Raw genomic sequence first — 20,464 nt, forward strand, 5'->3', positions numbered from 1 at the left:
GGGACTGATGGTTGTTTGAATAATCCTGTAGTTTGGGAATCGAATTAATTTGTCCTGTATGGAGAGTTCCATTCAGTAAGTCTACGAAATCATCAATACTTTTAAACTGTTTTGCACTCCCATCAATTTCACTTAGCTCACGAAATTTAACCCAATCTGCCTTGTCAAAATTCCATCATGGCAATCTTTGTAAAGGTGGACCATTGTTGGTGTTTATAATGATTGGTGCATGATCACTAGTATGCCAATCATCTAATGTCCTCCAATGAAAATAAAGAAGGCAGTTAGAGCTTGCAATTGAAAGGCCAATGCATGACAGTACCTGTCTGAACATGGAAGTGTGTGGGCTTTCCTGTATAAAGGAGTCTGACATACTTGTTTTCCACTATTGATAATATAATATTTCCCCTTGTGATTGCTTAAACATCGCCCCATGAAGGATGTCTACCATTCAAATCTCCAAGTAAAAGAAAAGGTTGAGGGACTTGTTGAATCACCTCTACTAAATTTTCATATTAATGTTATCATTTGGAGAAAAGTACAGAGTGCAAATTGTATATCTTCACCCTATATCAATCTGTACAACCAATGCCTGTAGAGGTGTACGAATAGACAAAGATATTTGGGGAATATCTCGACGAACGTATATGAGACTTCTGCCATAGCTCCCTACTCGATAATTATATGGTGTCCTATAGCTAATATATTCACGAGGACAAGGAGTATTGTCATCAAGTTTGCTCTCTTGTAGACATATAATTATGGGGAAGTGCTCATGAATGAGCTTATTTGGCCCTTAAACCCTGACTATTCCATTGCAAAATGGAGGAAAAAACTATGGTTTATTTTTGGAAGAACTATTGGATGAAGTCTTCCCATTAGCAATTTTTGATTTAACACTATTTCCCGGTGATTTTATTAGAGAGGGTCTTGATAAATTGTGTTTTGTGCTTGTCATTTTCTATTTGTCCTTTTGATCCAATGTTGAGTAGGGTGGTGACCCTCAACTTGAATTTCTGATTTATTTAAATTGTCTTCTGGTTGATCAGAAACATCAACAGACAAAACATCATATTTATTTGACGTCATAACCCTAATATTTGTTATGGAAGGGGGTGAGAGAGATGGAGGTCTCTTCCGATTTAATATGTGGTGAGCTACCAGGTTTTTGTATCTTCCCCACCACAGGGGCACCTGGTAACTTGGTTTCAAGTGGAACTGCCATTAAATCAGGCAAGGACATGGCCTAAGACAGGTTAGTACTATTGTTGGTAATGGGGGATGAAGGTTGTACAGAAATTGGCAATGCCGCAGTTTTAATACACAGTGGCATAATCTTAGAAGGCAATGTGCTCACCCCATCATTTAAAACCTTATCATCATTAGATATACTTCTTTTCTTGGAATTACTGGCTGTGCTACATGGGTTTGATGTCTCCTGTCGGTATATTTTCTCTTGATTATAATGCCTTTGCATATTGATCGATTGATTATCAGTTATCTGGCATCCTGACATCTATGGTCATTGACGCCGATGTTAATTGTTATAAATAAAGAAATAAATAAATGGTAAACCAGTTTAAATCAATAAAATCAAGAACATCCTCATAACAGTAAAATAGTTTTCAAAAGACCCGCTTCTGGAATAAATTTAAGAATATTAAGAGTATGGTAAGACACATCATGTGTGAGAATCTTGGCAAGGCTCACCCCGAGCCTCAAACAGATGTCTATTTCTTTCGGTACTATAAGTGGGGCATTCGATCAACAAATGTCTCACTGTCAAGGGTACCAAAAAGTTGTCACAATATGGTTGGTGTTGGCCATTTAGCAGAAACTCATGTGTCAACCGAGTGTGACCAATGCGGAGACAACAAAGAGACATCTCCCATTTTCGGGGCATCATGTTATATCTCCAAGGAGACATGACATTTGTTATTTCTCTCATTTTATTGCCATCTAGGCTATCTCTGTCGCCAATCAATTTCTTGATGGTAAGCAGGAAATCATTACAGGGAATGGGATATCTTCTTGATAGCAGCTTGTTTGCGGTATTCTTTGCCAGTAAAACTGCCTTCTCATTCCCAGACACACCTGTGTGTGCAGGAACCCAACAAAATCGAACTGGTTTACCTCCCAGTCCAATAATAAAAAGCCATTCTAAAATCTTTAAACCTTAAGGGTTACCAGAATTAAAAACTTCTAAAGTTTAAAGGACACTCCTTGCATTACCAAAAATAGTAAAATTAATCTTCTCCTCCAACGCTATTTTCTCAATAGTGGTTAGTATGCCATACAATTCGGCGATAAATATGGAAGCTGATAAAGGAAGTGCACCTCTACAATTAAAACATTACTATGTACTCCAAATCCAACACCAGCATCAGATTTGGAGCCATCAGTATATATAAAAGTTGATTCCATATGTTCTGCAACATGTTCCATAAAAAGAGAACTAGCTTCTAATGCAGTCATATTCTTTTTAACACAATGAAATATTTACAAAAAGATATCTTGGGTAATTTCCACAGAGGGGTTGATGATATCTTAAATGAAATCACCTTACTTCTAGTTATATCAAGCCTGCTCAATAATTGTTTCACCCAAAAACCATAAGGCTGAGGAGGTTTAGGGTGCATCTCAAAGTATGTTGAGTGCCTTACAAGACTTGCAGTATGAAATGCTAAAGAATTGTGAAGTCTTTGCAACCTAAACCAGCCCCGAACAATAGAAGACTTTCGGTAAAGGTCTAAAGGTACCTCTCCAGCGTCAACAAGGAGGCTTGGGATAAGTGAAGTTCTAAAGGCTCCTGTGGCCAATCTGATACCAGTATGATGTATAGAATCTAAAATCTTTAGTCGACTTGGGGTGGCTGAGGGTTATATTTTACATCCATAACTAATTTTTGGAAAAATTAAGGCCTGGGACAAAACTTTTAAAACATTCAGAGCTTCAAGACACTTTACCTTTAAAGCTTTCAAGTGAGGAACCCATGTACGTCGACAAGCAAATATTAATCCTAAAAATCCAGCTTCACTTACACATGGTATCCGTTGACCTTTGAGGTACAGTATATATCGGGGTTTGGATGTACTCCCCGAATACGACAGAAATGGACAACAGTAGTTTTGTTTGTTGAAAACTTAAATCCATTCATATCAGCCCACTGAATAATTTTCTCAATTGAGAGTTGTAGTTTTCTCTCAATCATCGACATTCTAGATCCAACAAATGATATCGAGAGATCATCTACAAATAGTGTTGAGAGAATATCTTGAGGAATGACAGAGGATAGCCCATTAATTGCTAGTGCAAATAGAATGCCTTTGCATAGCTGTTTGGTTTATTCAAGTCTTTCGGCATATCCCATTCTTATGTGTTCTACACTGGATTTCTTGAGGGCAGCTTTTTCAAACTTATAAATCTTGCAGCTCCTATCAGTGGATTTATGGTTTCAGTTGCAGTTTAAACAGCTGGCCTCAAGTGTACACTCTCCATGGTAAGATCTGGAACAGATGCTACGCATTTTTTCATTTTTGCAAACACTAGAAGGGTGTCCGAATTTGAAACTCTTGAAACACTGCAAGGGCTTCTGTTTGAAAGGTCGAACTTTAATTCTTTCATTTTCAATAACAATGTGGAAAGGCACATCGGCATCCTGAGAAGTAAGGATAATCATTGACGTCCCAGGAACCTTATGCACTCTCCACACTGTAAATGGACACATGGCCAGTATTTCCTCTTCTGTAAATTCATACTGGTCTTCATTAAAGACTACTCCCCTTCCGTAACTAAAATTTAGGTGGGGTTTGACATCCAACATATCATCATCACTAGTTGTCATGAGGTTAGACAGTATTACCAATTGCGTGCATAATTTGGCACGGATTAGAAAGATATTTTTTCCAAAGCGAGATATATCACCTGGTGCAATGGTTCCTACTTTTTCTGAATTAGTTTGCAAATTTTAAAATAATTTCCAGTACTCCCTTTAGTAGGGTCGGCAACAAGCCACATTGGTGGTTTTTGCTTTCTCTGGGAAGACATAGTTATATCAACATCTTTTTCAAACCAGTCAGCAGGTCTATACACATCCAAATTGATTGGTATCTTATCTCATAGGGCACCCATGTCATTTAAGTTATTAATTTAAATTTTATTGATGTTACATATTTCTTTATATGCTTCATGATTACAGTATTATAAGATATCCATGAATGTCATTTTTCATTTTCAAGTTTCATTCTTAATTCTTTTATAATTCCACAGCATTTAAATGCTTTATATAGCATATCATAATCAGTATCTATTAGAATTTGGGTAGTAGGATTCAAAGTTTCTCTTTGTTACCTTGGTTTTGAAACTTTAGTAGATGGGTCCTTTTGTGCTCGTAGGTCAACAGAATTTTCCCTAATTAAATTGCACTCTCCACTTTCAGCATAATGAGAGTATACTTCCCAGATGGTCCAATCCATACCCTTGACATTCTTGAAATATTTAATTTTACTTGTTTTCCTTTCTTCACTGACCTATTTTTCCTGTTGGAGCCCCTTGGGCTTATAGCATCCTACTTTTCCAACTAGGGTTGTAGCTGTAGCTTAGCAAGTAATAATAATAATAATATAGAGGTACTGGTGAAAGCTTGATCCGCCTATTAGGTCTTGAGACCAAGAAACTATGGAATCATCCTCCCCGTATCTGTAATGATTGTCTTCAGGCCTGTAGCCAAGAGTCCTACCCCAAGCATTGGATCCCCCTGAATTCCAAAGACCCAACGCTTGAGAATAATTCCGCCAAAAAGGTTCAAACCATCTTCGGGATGGCCGAGATCATCCAATCACATGTAGCTTTGAATACAAACACCTCCCAAATGTGATACCTCCTCCCATTCATCGAAGCAGGCAGCAATAACGAATGTTGAAACATCCACGCCATTAAAAAAAAAAAATATATATATATATATACAGTATTTATGTAAATATACGCATATATAATAAGGGAAATTTACTCATATAGTTGCGACAGCAACCTGAAAGAAAGTTTATAAAATTAGGAGAAGGTCGAAGTAATATTCAGAGAAAGAAAATGATTAGAGAGAGAGAGAGAAATTTAGAGATTCGATGGGGGGAGCAATTTCCGCAAGTTCGAGAGCCCTCTTGACCATCACAATGCTTCAACATGAAAACAATATTTCCTATTGAAGCACGAAGACTTCGACAAGGCATTCTCTCGGTAAGAGGGTTAGCTATGGTAAGCAGCTCTTTTAGGACACTCCAAAATCAAACCATTGTTCTCTGGTATTAGATAGTGCCATAGCCTCTGTACCATGGTCTTTCACTGTCTTGGGGTAGAGTTCTCTTGCTTGGAGGTACATTCGGGCACACTATTCTATCTTATTTCTCTCCCTCTTGTTTTTTTTTAAAGATTTTTATAGTATGTGTGTGTATATATATATATATATATATATATATATATATATATTGGGCTCAAGACATGTCGTCCTTATGGAAGGTTCCTATTGGTAGCTTTCTAAGGAATGTTTGGCTACAGTGATATTCCCAGAGAATTAACCTTTAGGTCTCCAGAATTCTAACTCCTGGCGCAAATATCCTTAAAATTTCACTTAAGGATATCGCATAATATCAGGGGACGTATATCTTGATACGACACATAGCAATCTTCACCCCGAGTAGCGTTTTCGTTTGGAGGGGGAAGAGTGGCGAAAATAGAAGGGGAGCCATTATCAAGGTTACCCTTCCTCCGTACTATTACGAGTATCCAAGATGGCGCTCATTCCTATTTTAGTAGCGATTGCGCATGGTGGTTTTCCCTGTTATCTAACGTTTTTGATCGTTATTGAGAGGATTTAATATGCAATCTCCAGCTGCTTTTGCCTCTGGAAAGTTGAGTATTTTATCTTTACAGTGTATAATTTTTGGCTCCTGCTTCACAGTGAAATTAGCTTAATCTAATGTGTTTTGGAGCTTGGCCAGTCACTGAAGGCGCCATGGCCGCTGTAGTTCGTTATGCATTTGTTATTTAGTTAGCAGAACGACATTCCCAGTGGTAATAGCATTAATGAATTATGAAAGCTATTTAGGCACAATTATACTAGTAAAGATATACACTATTATGAATACAAATTTCCTCTTCCTTATGTCGATCGTATACGTTAGAGTTTCGGTGATTTAGGTAACCGAGATCTCGCCCTGCGCTAGGCTACCTAGCCTATGCGCTTTAGTATACTTTCATTATCTCCGGTTACCCTCGTGTATCGTTTTATCAATTCAACAGGAGATAGTATGTCTCCTAAAATTATTTATATAACTCGATACTCGTCTCTTGTGGAGATTTAAGGGTAATCCCTTCTTCCCTCTGAGTGCCGCCATAGGCGACAACCCTATCTTGGTCTTGCCATAGAGTAGTTCACTCAGGCTTGACCAGGCTAGTGTTTTCTGTCTCCCACCCTTGCCGGCGAGTATGCCGGCTTGGGTTTTCAACAGAACCTCAGAGTATTCAGTCTTTCTGCTGGCGGCCGAGCGGCAGGGTGAGTAGTCACTCCCCTGCCGGCTTAGGGCCGCCGTCATAGGAGGCTAAGCCTCCCTAGGCCACACTTGAAGTGGTAGTATGATGCCGCCACCTTCTTCCCTGCGGTCTATAAGACAAGTCCTGTTTCGGCAGACCCTAGGCTGAATAATAGATATTCTTCTGCTGCCTAGGATGGCGCCGATACTGAAACAATGTTTCACTTTTATGTGGAAGTGGCGGCAATCCTGCCGCCCTCTTCTACACTTGGTACAGGACCCTTTTCCCTCCCCTCTCTGTCCTTTAGCGATGGCTTAGCCATCGCAATCCTGTGGCCGTTGTCCTGCAATCTCACCGCTTGCCGGATAGATTGTGGTGCCGGCTGGGCTCCAACATAGCAGCTGTATAGTCACTCAGTCTTTTCCTTATGGACATAGGCTCCGGGAAAGGTTGTGCCGGCTGTGACGGCTGCCGGTGGGAGACCCCTCCGCTGCCGATTGTTCTTCAGTCCTCTCTTGGACTGCCATCCACATTCCTGAAACCAGCAATCCCGGCAATGGATCTTGTGGCTGGATGGAAGCTTGAATGATGCATTCTCCCCTTCCATTTGAACCCTCATTCTAGAAGAAGGCAGTAAGGTTATATACCTACACCCTTATTTATTGTAAATATACATTTTAATAAGGCAGCCCTTCACTCCATCCTTTCTCTCTCTCTCTCTGTCAGCTAGTGCCGCCAGGTAGTAACCCAGCCGGCATCAACCCATGTCGCCGGCTGGGCTGGTGCCACCAGGTACTAACCCAGCCGGCACTGGGCCGGTGCCGTCAAATACTAACCCGCTGGCTGGGCCGGTGCCGTCAAATACTAACCCGCTGGCTGGGCCGGTGCCGCCAGGTACTAACTCAACTGGACCGGTGCCGCCAGGTACTACCCAGCCAGCATGGACCGTGCCGCCAGGTGCTAGCCTAGCCGGCAACATACCGGCTGAACTACAGTATATGATGATACAGTAGCCAGTATATTTGCAGTATAGTATATACTGCAGACAGAAAACTATAGTATATATTATACAGTAGTAATTTTCCAACATACCTTGTGTATCCTTGCACAGTCTACTGCTAAAACCAATCCTATATTGAAAGAATAGAATTCCTTCAATACTCTGATTAGAAATCAGTTAATAACTTACCCAACAATATTAAATAATTTAAGAAGGGTCAGTGGTAGTATACACTTTTTCTATCCCTAGAGGTTAGAACTCTTCTCTTTTGAGTTTTCTCTGATCAAGGAAACTCTATAACCTTAATATTGAGGGGAGGTCATAGCAATTGACTGGAAAGGATACACAAGTATGTGTCTTTCCTAATTTCTTTCTAGCTTACTGTCCTTAACTATAATGGTTAAAATATTAATATTAATATTTTGCATAATCTGTTTATCATGTGTGATAAACAACTGCATACTCATTTAATTTTCCTTTCTTTACAGGAGGAACCCCAGATGAAATGCGATGCGATCTTCTGCAACCATAGGAGTAGGAACTTCTACGGTCACAAAGCGTGCAGGTCTCATGCCCCCTGCACCATCATTACCGAAACCCTGCAGTACTGGGACCCCCAAGTCTACAATATCTGTCGGACCTTGGTGATTGAAGGTTTCAACGACCCCAAGTCAACGGAGTCAAGGGATGCGGCACGAGAAAAGCTGCACAAGTGGGTGCGAGGGTTCCAAAAGAACTCTCCGGGACCATACCTACCTAACGATAGGATGCGTAGCTTGCTGTTCCCGAAAGCGGGTAGTGAAATTGTTGTGCCCCAAGCACGACCTGGACCTCCCTGCATCCAGATTGCCATCGAGACGGATATCAGTGAGGCGTTGCAAAGCATGGACATCCACCAGGAGGAAAGGATGTCAGAAGTGTCTATGGACACTGAATAGGATCTACTAAAGGACGATCCCAAGGAGGAGTCTACTCTACCCCCGGAAGAAGATGATGATGTCGAGTCGGAGTTCCTTCCGTCTGTGCCGGCACCGGAGCCGTTACCCTCGACATCTTCAGCTTCTACCCCTCCATTGGACAACATGAGCCAGGCACTGGCCCATTTTACGGCCCTAATGGAGAACATTCGCAAGCAAGGCGAAGCAAGGGAAGCGAGACGAGAGAGAGCTCCGTGGACCTCCACTTACCGCCTCCCGAGGGTCATACAAGCGACCCAGAGTCCAAGACCTCCCAACCTGCTCCAAAACCCGGAGTTTATGCCAATTACTAACGGCAAACTCTACATCTCGGAGAAGATGGGAGCCGTCCCCTTAGACGACATTCAGTTTTGGCCAAGCTTTAACACTTACCCTGATTGCTTCATTCGACTGAAGCATGAACCAACGTCAAAAGAGGAGACGGAAGCGAAGGAGGTCATGGTTTTCGACCACGATAAGGCACAGGCTCTCTTGTTGAGTAGCCTAAAAAAGGCGGGCTATTCAAATTTGAAAGTGTCCGCCTTGAGCAAGAAACACCCTACCTTTCTTGCTCCTGCTTCAATAGCCTTCCCCTTTACGTCGAAGGCATTTAAAACTGTCACCAAGGCAGTGGAGGCAGGCAAACCATGCTCTGCACTAGAGGAGTGCAGGCCTCTGTCATTAGCCTTGCCCACGGAAGAGAAGGAATGGAAGGAAGTCCACCTAACATTCTCAGTAGGGAATATGGACGCAGACATCGCTGGACAGTTTAGCGAGAATCTCCCTAAACTTTCTGACTTTCTCTTGCGCAAGGAACAAGAGACAAAAGAGAGACTTGCTGCATCCTTATCCCTACAAAACTGCATAGAGATGTGTGCAGGCCTAAGAAGTACCCCAGACATGCTCATGGTCCTGGCCGAAATGCATATGGCCACCCTAGTAAAGGACCTATATGCTTTCATGAAGGCTATGAGAGCCTGTAGAGAGTTCGCGTTTGCTGCTGCAACAGTGAAACACGAACCCAGGAAGCTGATATCTTCTAACATCTGGGGTAAAGACCTCTTCCTGAACGAAGTAGTCAAAGAGGTAGTTGAGAAAGCCGCCACGGAGAATAGGAACTTTCTCCAGAAGTGGGGCATCTCCTCAAAGAGGAAGTCTTCCCCGGATGCGAGTTCCCAACCTAAAGGGAAGACGAAGAAGCCTAGACTTCCTTCTCGGCCTGCTCAACAACATCCCACAGTCACCATGACGGCGGTGCCCCAAGTGGTGGCCCAAACACAGACCACCTTCCAAGTGGTGCCTCAACAGCTGGTTGCCCAGTCACCAGCATTCAACCCTGGGTTTGAGAGGCAAACCACTACCTTTCGGCCGAAAGGTAAAGAATCCAGACGGGGCTCCTCTAGACATCCCTCAAGAGGTAGGGGAGGACGCGGTCGAGGAGGTAAACCCTCCAGACAATCGAAGCAAGGAGATGCTTCCGGTAGGAGGGAAGCTCTAACATTTTCAGGATCGTTGGACCTTCGATCTTTGAGTCCACAGCCTAATCAAGATTGGACTAGGATGGAAACGGAACAAGTCTCCACCATCATTTCCTCAATTCTTCCAACACTCCACCCCCTCATTAGAAGAATATACCCTAGAGCTCTTGAGCTAACGGGTTATAAGGAAAGCAAAGTTCATCGAATTCCAGGGAAGGCTGTTTTGTGTTCCCAAGAAGGACTCAGACAAACTCAGAGTCCTTCTGGACTTGTCGCCACTCAACAAGTTCATAGAAAACGGTAAGTTCGGGATGTTAATCCTTCAACACATAAGGACCCTGTTACCCAAAGGGGCGTTCACAGTCTTGATAGACCTGGCAGATGCCTATTGGCACATTCTAGTCAATCGCCCCCTCTCCTCCTACCTACGATTCAAGTTACAGAAGATAAAGTATGTTCTCAGAGCCATACCCTTCGGACTAAATATAGCCCCAAGAATCTTCACGTAACTTGCAGATGCAGTCGTGCAACAACTACGCCTAGAAGGCGTTCAGGTAGCAGTGTACCTGGACAATTAGCTGGTGTGGGCAGCATCCGAAACGGCTCGGCTGCAAGCATCCAAAGAAGTGATCCAGTTCCTGGGACATCCGGGATGCAAGATCAACTTCAAAAAGTCTCGACTCTCTCCAGCACAAGGGTTTCAATGGCTGGAAATCCATTGGAACCTGAGGTCACACCGCCTCTCCATTCCCTCAGGGATGAGGCGGAAGATTGCAGGGTCTGTCAAGAGACTACTGAAATCTGACAGGATCTCAAGACACCAACAGGAAAGAGTACTGGGCTCTTTCCAGTTCGCAGCAGTAACAGACCCAGTGCTAAGAGCACAGCTGAAAGATGCGTCAGGAGTCTGGAAAAGATATGCATCAATCTCTCGAAGAGATCTAAAATGACCGATACCGGCCTTACTACGATCACTTCTCAAGCCATGGTTGAAGGCCAAGAGCCTAACGAGGACCGAGCCCTTGCAACCACCTCTGCCGTCGGTGACCATCCACACGGATGCCTCGATGGAAGGATAGGGAGTTCTCTCCCATCAAAGGAAATTCCAAGGGACTTGGTTATCTCTGTTCAAGGCCTTTCACATCAAGATTTTGGGGGCCATGGCAATCCTCTTGAAGTTTGGAAAACTCTCCCCTCGCAGATCAGTCCACATCAGACTGATCTTGGACAGCGAAGTGATAATGAGATGTCTGAACCGACAAGGCTCGAGATCGTCCCATATCAACCATGTGATATTAGCCATCCTTTGTATAAAGAGATGTCACTTATCAGCAGTTCACCTACAAGGGTTCCGAAATGTGACAGCGGACGCTCTATCCAGGCTCAAGCCGATAGAGTCAGAATGGTCCCTAGACGCAGACTCTTTCTCCTCCATCTTGGAACAAGTCCCGGAACTGCAGATCAACCTCTTCGCGACGAGCGACAACAAGAAACTACCTCGATATGTAGCCCCATACGAGGACCCTCTAGCGGAGACAACGGACGCCATGTCCCTCGGTTGGAACGAATGGACCTGCATTTTCCTGTTCCTTTCATCCAACCTCCTGCTGAGGGTCCTCAACGAGCTGAAATCCTTCCAGGGAACGGCAGCTCTAGTGGCCCCCAAGTGGCCCAAGAGCAACTGGTTCCCTCTAGTGATGGAACTGAAGCTGAGGCCGGCCCCTCTACCAAACCCAGCACTATCTCAACGGGTTCAGAAGTCGACTGTCTTCGCTTCATCACAGAGAACCCAAAACCTTCATCTCATGATTTTCTCACCTTAGTGGTTGAGAAAAGATTTGGGATCTCAAAAGGCAGTATAGACTTCTAAGAAGAATACAAGTCTAAGTCAACTAGAAGACAATATGAATCCTCTTGGAAAAAGTGGATTGCTTTCGTTAAAGCAAAAGGACCGAAAGAAATTTCAATAGACTCCTGTCTGTCCTTCTCTATCCACCTCCATGAACAAGGTCTGGCCACCAACACGATAACTACGTGTAAGTCAGCCCTGACTAGACCTCTTCTATACGCATTTCAAGTGAACTTGACGAACGAAATCTTTAACAAGATCCCGAAGGCATGCGCTAGACTTAGGCCTGCAGCTCCTCCGAAGCCCATTTCATGGTCCTTGGACAAGGTCCTACATTATGCTTCATCTGTGAACAATGAAGATTGTTCTCTCAAGGATCTAACCCAGAACGCTATTTTCCTGTTCGCTGTAGCCTCAGGGGCTAGAGTTAGTGAAATAATAGCCCTATCAAGAAATGAGGGCCACATTCAGTTCACAGAAGTGGACTCTTCCCTGCAGGGGGCAGTGCAGGGGGCAGGAAGCCCTAACATTGTCCATGATTAGGGGTAATGACATATAACGGTAACGTCGTATGTCTCAATGGTCCGGATGACCATAAAAAAATTTGTTCCAAGGTTAAGGCACCTATGAAAATCCACAGATACAGTACTTTCTAGTAATTCTCCGGTAAACTTCCATCAGGACGACATGGCTTGAGCCCAAAAAATGGATTTTGAAGCGAAGCGAAAAATCTATTTTGGGTGAGATAGCTATGTCGTCCTGATGGACCCGCCCTCCTTTTCCATAAAAACGGCATAGGCAAGATCCCTCCCAAAAACTACTATATGTGTAGCACCATGCTCAATGCTACAAGGAATGAGCGCCATCTTGGATACTCGTAATAGTACGGGAGGAAGGGTAACCTTGATAACAGCTCCCCTTCTATTTTCGCCACTCTTCCCCCTCGAAAGGAAAACGCTATTCGGGGTAAAGATTGCTATGTGTCATATCAAGATATATGTCCCCTGATATTATGCGATATCCTTAAGTGAAATTTTAAGGATATATCACTGTAGCCAAATATCCCTTAGAAAGCTACCAATAGGAACCTTCCATCAAGACAACATGGCTATCTCACCCAAAATAGATTTTTCGCTTCGCTTCAAAATCCGTATATATATATATATATATATATATATATATATATATATATATATATATATATATATATATATATATATATATTAATTCTAAAGTTATTACTGTTCTTAAAGTATCTTATTTTAATTGTTAAATACTTTTCTTGTAGTCTCCTTTCCTTTCCTCATTGAGCTATTTTTCCTGTTGGAGCCCTCGGGCCTATAGCATCTTGCTTTTCCAACTAGGGTTGTAGCTTAGCAAGTAATAATAATAATAATAATAATAATAATAATAATAAACGGTTTAACGTGAAAACCTGTCTCTTATTATTTTGAAAATACCTAATTATTTGTCTTATTTTCTTTCCAGTTTGTCCCAATATTACTAGCAGTATCCACAAACTCCTTGCTTGTGCTCGATCAACGCACTTTACAAGTCAAATACCGCATTCCTGCGCTGGATATTCAGCGCATTTCTCTCTCTCCATATTTAGGTCAGTCCAAAGGAAAAACAGTTTCTGAGACAAGTATTGTGTTTGAAGTGAAATTTGAGTTGACTCCTAGTGATATATGGAAGACTTATCCAAACCTAGTCTTCTTTAGCCACTAAACCGGACTTACTCTTTATCATAACTTCCATTGCAGATGACATAGCTGTTTTGCACATCAAGCCCCCTACACCTACTGCGGACCTCTCCGGTTCTCAAAATCTCAACCCAGGCTGCCTTTTTGGGTCAGATGAGGTCAAGAGGAAGGGTGATCTGGTGCTGCAAACGGGTCATGTCATTGAGGTGGTCACCAAACTCTTTTTGGTTGTACAGAATGCTACCGGAAAGCCTCCAGATGTTAATATCTCAACGGAGTAAGTAACTACAAAATATTGACTTGAAAAATGTCCTGTCTTGTAAATGCAAAATTTGAAAAGATTATATTGCAAGTCGCTTTACTGTATCTACTGCCTTAGCTCACTGTATAAAAAAAAATTTAACTTTAAAAGCATATTTTTTAATGTTGAAGCATACTTATCATACTTAGATGAAATAAATGGGGGGTATAATATTGACTTACTAAGTTTAAGTCATCTAACAGTGTTATTTTTCTTTTTATTCGCTAATTAATTTCTACTGTCTAAAACTGATACTGGTACTTAGAACCTGTCTTTCTTTGCCTAGTATTTAGGCCTATCCTTTTCATATTTTGGCTATATTAGACATATTTTTTGCTTTTACAAGTTTATCTTCTTCAATGGTTTATATTAGTTTTCAAAACATTTCAAACTACTTATCATACAAACTAGTTAGACTAAAGAACAATTTTTTCAATTTTTTTTGTGATTAATATTGCAAAATAATTATGAAATATGACCTATGACCCTGTACTTTGAAATTTCAGGAAAATAAAAAGAGATATATTTGATAGTTGATGATATTAAACAATCTACAGTGAAAAAAAAATGTTAAAACACATTATTTACAAAAATAGCCTGGCAATTTAGATCTGGCTTTTTAGCATAAGATTACTTTTATCTACTTTAATTCCTTCTTAAATCTAAATTAGGTATGAATAGAACCTATTTTGTTGTATACAAATTTTTTGTATATTTTAAAATTTTATTACGACTTTTTGCTTAGTGCAGGGTAGAAACTGATTCTTGGAAGGTGTTTTAGTCCATGATCACGTAGGATTTTCTAAATCATGTATTTCTTATTTTGTCTTTCTGGTCCTAGTAACAATAATGAGTGGCTTGAAAATGTTAGTGGACTAATATTTTTCACAAAGTCTATTACAATTCCTCTTTTCAATGCCAGAAGGAATAAGAATATTCCTAACCGACACCACCTTTTTCCATGCACAGGTTCGATGCCAACTTTGGTCAGAATTCCGTGCTGTTCACCTTCAAGACTGCTGGATTAGCGGAAGTGGCACCAGGACAGATAAGGATCATGCGAAGACATAACAGGATGGAAGTGATGCTGTGATGAAGTGTGGGTCGACACCGAAGTCCTCAAATAACCAATTCGATTGCTGCCTTGCCTCCAGTTTTAAGGATACAATAACTAATTAGAAGCATTGTTATAATGTGGACTAACAAACCGTGGGGATTTCATGTGCAAATCAAGTGATTGGTCATGGGTGCGTTTGGGTTCTTCTTGCAATCTGTTATGGATCAAAACATAAAGACACTCCAGGTTGCTGAAGGGAAGAAGATTCAGCAATAAAGATTGTGTATGTGTGTGTTTGTCCAGATTTGTTGAGGAAGCAATAAAGGGAAAAAAATCATTCACTTCTTCACCGAGTGAGAGAGACACAGCGGGAACTGTGAGCCACACTAAAAATGAAAATAAATAAAAAAAAAACGGGTTTATATATTCTTTGTACAGTAAACTGCAAGAATTAAAATAAACATTTTTTACTTGGAAGCATGACTTCAAGGTGTGCGTGCGTGTACATTTGGATATGACATTAGGGCGTTGGGGGACGGGAAATGACCTGGTCTCCTTCTTCGAGCAAGTGGGGGAATCTTGTTTGGTGCTTCAACAACATTTTCTCCCCCTAATATTTATTTTGCCAAGTTGGGAATTTTCAAAAGGGGAGGGCGTCCATAGACGTATAATGCCTCCGTTGTTATCCTTGTACTAAAAATGATTCGTGTTGGAGGATGCTGCCCCTTCATACATCCCACTTACAGCATCAGTCAGCCTAGTCTCGAGGTGATTTTGAGTTCGAAGCTTTCCTAGATGCTCCTCTGCATTCTTGCTCACATCAAACTTGTATGTGGCTGCTACAGAAAATATGTTATCTCAATTATTCCTTTTTTGACAGTTTTATATAATACTTGCATATAGCTGCCATAGAAAATATGGGGACATTTTTAGTCTTTCTTGTTAGCAATTTTTCTTCATACTTATGGCTGCATTATGAAATGATTAGATTAGTATAAAATTTCCCTTGCAGTTTCTCATCAAACATGTTTCTAAATCGAAACATCTTCAAGCATAAAATGTGATCCTTGTTTGCAGATTTATTACTGGTAAGTTTCAAAATATTCTTTTTTTCTGATCAAATCAAGTATGTGTTGAACTCTCAGTCATTCATTTGCTAGTGAAGGTAATTAAACAAATTATGATTATTATTATTGTCATTACAGCAATTTTACTTGATCAGTAGTTAATCGTAATATTTTGGGTTTTGCTCATAAATATTAACCATTTGACACATGCTGTATTCAGTCTTGTCCCTTAATAATTCTTTGATGAAAGTTCACTTACCGAACGAAATATATTCTGCTATGGTAATGACACACAAATATACATACATATATACACATACATACATATACATATATACTGTGCATCCATACATATACATACACACACACACACACACATATATATATATATATATATATATATATATATATATATATATATATATATATATATATATATATATATATATATATATATATATATATATATATATATCCAATAACACCATAGCATAGTTTTATTGGCTCTACAATCATTGTCAGTTTTCTTATAAGAAAAACTGTTGAGAGGTTACATATCCCTTTCCTTGGCTAAAATCTTCCATAAGACTTACATTTCCCCTACCCCTTTTTAATCATATGAAAGACATTTTTCATAGCAGCCAGTGCAAATAAAGGTTGTAATTTCAGTTACTCTGCTTTACATTATGCTCTAAAAAAATTTTCTTAGTTTCATAATTATGGAAAGAGGAATTTGTGCTGTAAGGTGATTTCCGAAAAGCTTGTGCGTTACGTTAGAGTATATCTATCTCGCAATTTCTCACTTTTAGGTTACATTCAAATCACTGAAATTACTTGAAATTTTCAAACGTCGAATGAAAAAAAGTATTGTTCCTTTCAATTTTATTGGCAATGGATTTCATCCTTGATTTTATAACGTGATTGAGTAATAAGAAAATTTATGCAATATTTCTGTGTTGCTTCAAAGCAGGACGGTTTCTTAAAATAGAATTAAACCAAATTTATTTTTATAATAAATGCATTTCTATTTTTATTATTTTTTTTTTTTTGCGAATGCACCATATCTGCAACTGGAGCAGTTAACCTTGATCCAGATTTTGTAACAGCCATTCTTGCTGTTTTATTGTTACACTGACATATTAACAACTGTAATACACATCTCTACACTTAAGATTGTTAAGGTGATGTCACTACAATTTATGAAAAGAAAAGAACATCTTTACAGCCTGGCTGTTAGACTAGTATTATACCTACAACTGTGACAACCATTTTTACTATCTTATTGTTAGATTGATGCCTTACTTACATGTGTAGCAGTCATATTTGCAGCCTAATTGTTAAACTGATAAGTGTACAGCTGTGAAAGCTATCTTCTTATTAGACTGATGATATTTCAAGACCTGCAGCATTACCGAGATACCAAAAAAATCTGACTACTTTGACATACAACTTTACCGGGTTATTGTTATTCTGATTTATGTCAAGATCTGTAATGACTATATTTGAAGAAGATTGTTAGAATCATGACATAATACATACTGTAACAACCATCTACGCAACTTTTTTGTTTGACATATATGAAAAACTGTAATAGTCATCATTTCAGCTTAATTTTATATCTCTATAATTGTGACAAACATCTTTGTAACTTAATACTTAAAATTGTGTTTTTTAACATCCATATCTCCAGTCTAATTTCTCGTTATCTAGAAAACTGTAACGGTCATCTTTGCAGTCTGATTGTTAGAATGTAATGGTTAGTCTTGGAAGCAAGCCTTAATTACCTTTCTTACCCATAGCACGGGGTCTTGGTTTTCCCATGCTGTATGTTGGTTGGTGTACGTTTGTTGGGGTAGACCATCTTTTCGAAGGAAGTCAGGGCCTAGAGACTGTTGGCTATATCCCTGATAGAACTCGTGCAAGTTCTCCTCGTAGGAGAGGGTTCGCATCGGAACTTTTTTTCTTTGAACTAGTGTTTGATTTTCCTGTTAGATAAAGAGAAAAAATGACATGTATATTGTCTCCCTGTATAGACCAGTAAAGAATACAAAATGGTAGATTTTCGAATAAAAGAAATATCATTGACAAATAAATTGTTTTATTTTCCTGGACCAATTACTGACAAAAATATTTTGTCAAATCAAGATTTATTTAAATTGATAAACCAAGAGAGAAGAACGTAAATAAAACTATATATCCTTTTTTGCAATGGAGGACATTTCAAGCGACTTCACACAAACCACCTAGCTTGGTGATGGTTGCTAGTTCCCCAATCTTATCATCAATGGAATATTTCCCCTATATAATAAAGAGCAAGTGTCTGGCAACCCCTCAGAAAGTATAATCTCCCACAAACTGACCAAACTGCAGGGTGGGAAGGGTTGAATCTGCGTGTATGTGTGTAACTACTTTAATATTACCCTACTCGAAAAGTTAACATAAACCTTGAATAAATCATTTTCTTTAACCTGAACTCTTTCTCCTCCCCATCTTCAACTGTCCTCAAGATTGTCACAGTTTGAGTCAAAGTCAGGACATCTATATTGACTTATTATTACACATAGTAGTGCCTATTTTAATCAGGTAATTCCGGTATAAATCATGGGACCTGGTATTTAAAACACATACTCGATGTTTTGAATAATATTTTCAGTTTCAGTTTTTGTAAATGGTACTTGGAATAAGATAAATGATATTGACATGGGGATAATGAAAAAATTCTTTAAATCATAATACGCTTGCTGCTTTAGGTTTACATTTTGTGATTTGTAATGTAAAGATATTTGCAATACAAACAAGATTTATGTATTGTTCAGAATAAAAATGTGAGTAGAATATCTTGAATATACAGATGTGCTTGAATCATTGGATTTCAGAATTGAAAATTAAATTTTGCAAATTTCTTCAATTCAACTCCCTATACCAGAAACAGGATTCTTCCATGTATGTTAACTTTAAATAATGAAACCAGCAACTTTTCCAGTACCAAACAGAAGCTGGAGCTGCCAAATTAAGCATTTTTTTTTTTTAGCTGAACTTCACAAAGTTTTCCAACGAAATGCATAAACTTTTCAGCTGAAATTCCCAAATTTTTTTCTACTTAAATTTTCAACTTTTGAATCTCAAATTTCAAACTTTAAAGGGTAGATTTGTAAACCTTTCCACAAATTTGTAACTTTTTTCACCAAAGGGTGCACCTTTTATCCACCATAATTTGAAACTGTCAGTTGAAACTAGAAAATTTGTAGCGGAAGGTAAAACCTTTGATGCTGAAGCTGGAAAATTTAGTTTAAAAATCTGAAATTTTTGCTGGACTGACTATAACTGCAAAAGTAGTAAGGTAAAGTCTTGAATTGAAATAATCTTTTCATGGGAGGATTGTAAAGTTAAAATTTTTGTTTAGTCGTTCATCGGCCATGAGCAAAGGTCCGATATGCTTTAAGGTCCTTGGATAATGGTAGTTTTGTGGATCTTTCAACAGTCAGAGGTCAGTATTATAATAGAGTTATCAAGAATTATTTATATCTGCATTAGTAATTGTTTAACATACAAAACTGCAATATTGCTGAAAGTGTTAAATATTACTTTCAAAGTATCTTGTGCATTTTTTTTTAAAATGGTAATTTCAACATTAATGCCCAGTTGACTGCATTACAAGCAAAAGAGTAAATTCAGCTCGGGCATGGGGCAATAACCTTGTTCTGGGGCGCTCTCAAGGAACAAATAGAACATCTGACTAAAATCAATGATTGTGGGCGACTGTCGCAATCACCACAACAACCATAAAAATATAAAAGTTCCAAGAGAAGAAAAAGGTATTAGGATATGGAAACGTAGTGGAGGGTTTCTCCCCCACTACTGCACTCGCTGTTACGAATGGTCCCAGAGTGTATCCGTCCTCATAAAGAGTCTGGACATGATTCAAATAGTGTGAAGTGAACACAGATTTACTCCTCCAAAAGGTTGTGTCCATAAAGCTCTGTCCTAATCCATTCTGCTTGAAGGCCACTGAAATTGTTACAGCACTAACTTCATGTGTCTTGACCTTCTAAAAAAACTAGAGACAAGTCACACTGTAAAGCGCACGAGCCTCTCCTATAGGTGCTAGGACAATTCGGTCCTGGACAATTCGGTCCCGGACAATTCGGTCCTGGACAGTTCGGTCCCGGACAATTCGGTACTAGGACAATTCGCTACCAGGACAATTCGGTACCAGGCTTGTCATTTTTTAAAATCAGGAAAATATGATATTTTTATATTACATATTATGAACTATTAATATTTAATATCACCTCAATACCTAACTACTTAGTTTGGTTATTCACTAGTTGTTCACAAATAACATAAACAATCCACTTAACTATTTTATTACTAAACGATTACTTTGGTTATCCCCTTAGTTTCAAAAAAATATATATAAAGAAAACGACTTTATTAGTTTCTTTATTCCAGACATTTTAGTCTAGTTTTACCCCATCATTCACACAATGGAGTGTTGCAACTGCATACAGTCGGAAAAAGGAAAAAG

General features: G+C 39.5%; 1 protein-coding gene across 1 annotated transcript in view; it reads left to right on the top strand.

Annotated features, from left to right (window-relative positions):
* Positions 1-16,306, top strand: part of LOC137617170 (unconventional myosin-Ia-like) — a 265,917-nt gene extending 249,611 nt beyond the window's left edge. Inside the window, exons 25-27 of the mRNA XM_068347029.1 lie at positions 13,297-13,420; positions 13,572-13,788; positions 14,782-16,306. Coding sequence (XP_068203130.1) covers positions 13,297-13,420; positions 13,572-13,788; positions 14,782-14,905 — 465 coding nt within the window. The 3' untranslated portion in view covers positions 14,906-16,306. The remainder of the gene's footprint in view (positions 1-13,296; positions 13,421-13,571; positions 13,789-14,781) is intronic.
* Positions 16,307-20,464: the final 4,158 nt, after the last annotated feature.

Source organism: Palaemon carinicauda, chromosome 23, assembly GCF_036898095.1.
Source record: "Palaemon carinicauda isolate YSFRI2023 chromosome 23, ASM3689809v2, whole genome shotgun sequence".
Classification (NCBI taxonomy): Eukaryota; Metazoa; Arthropoda; class Malacostraca; order Decapoda; family Palaemonidae; genus Palaemon; species Palaemon carinicauda.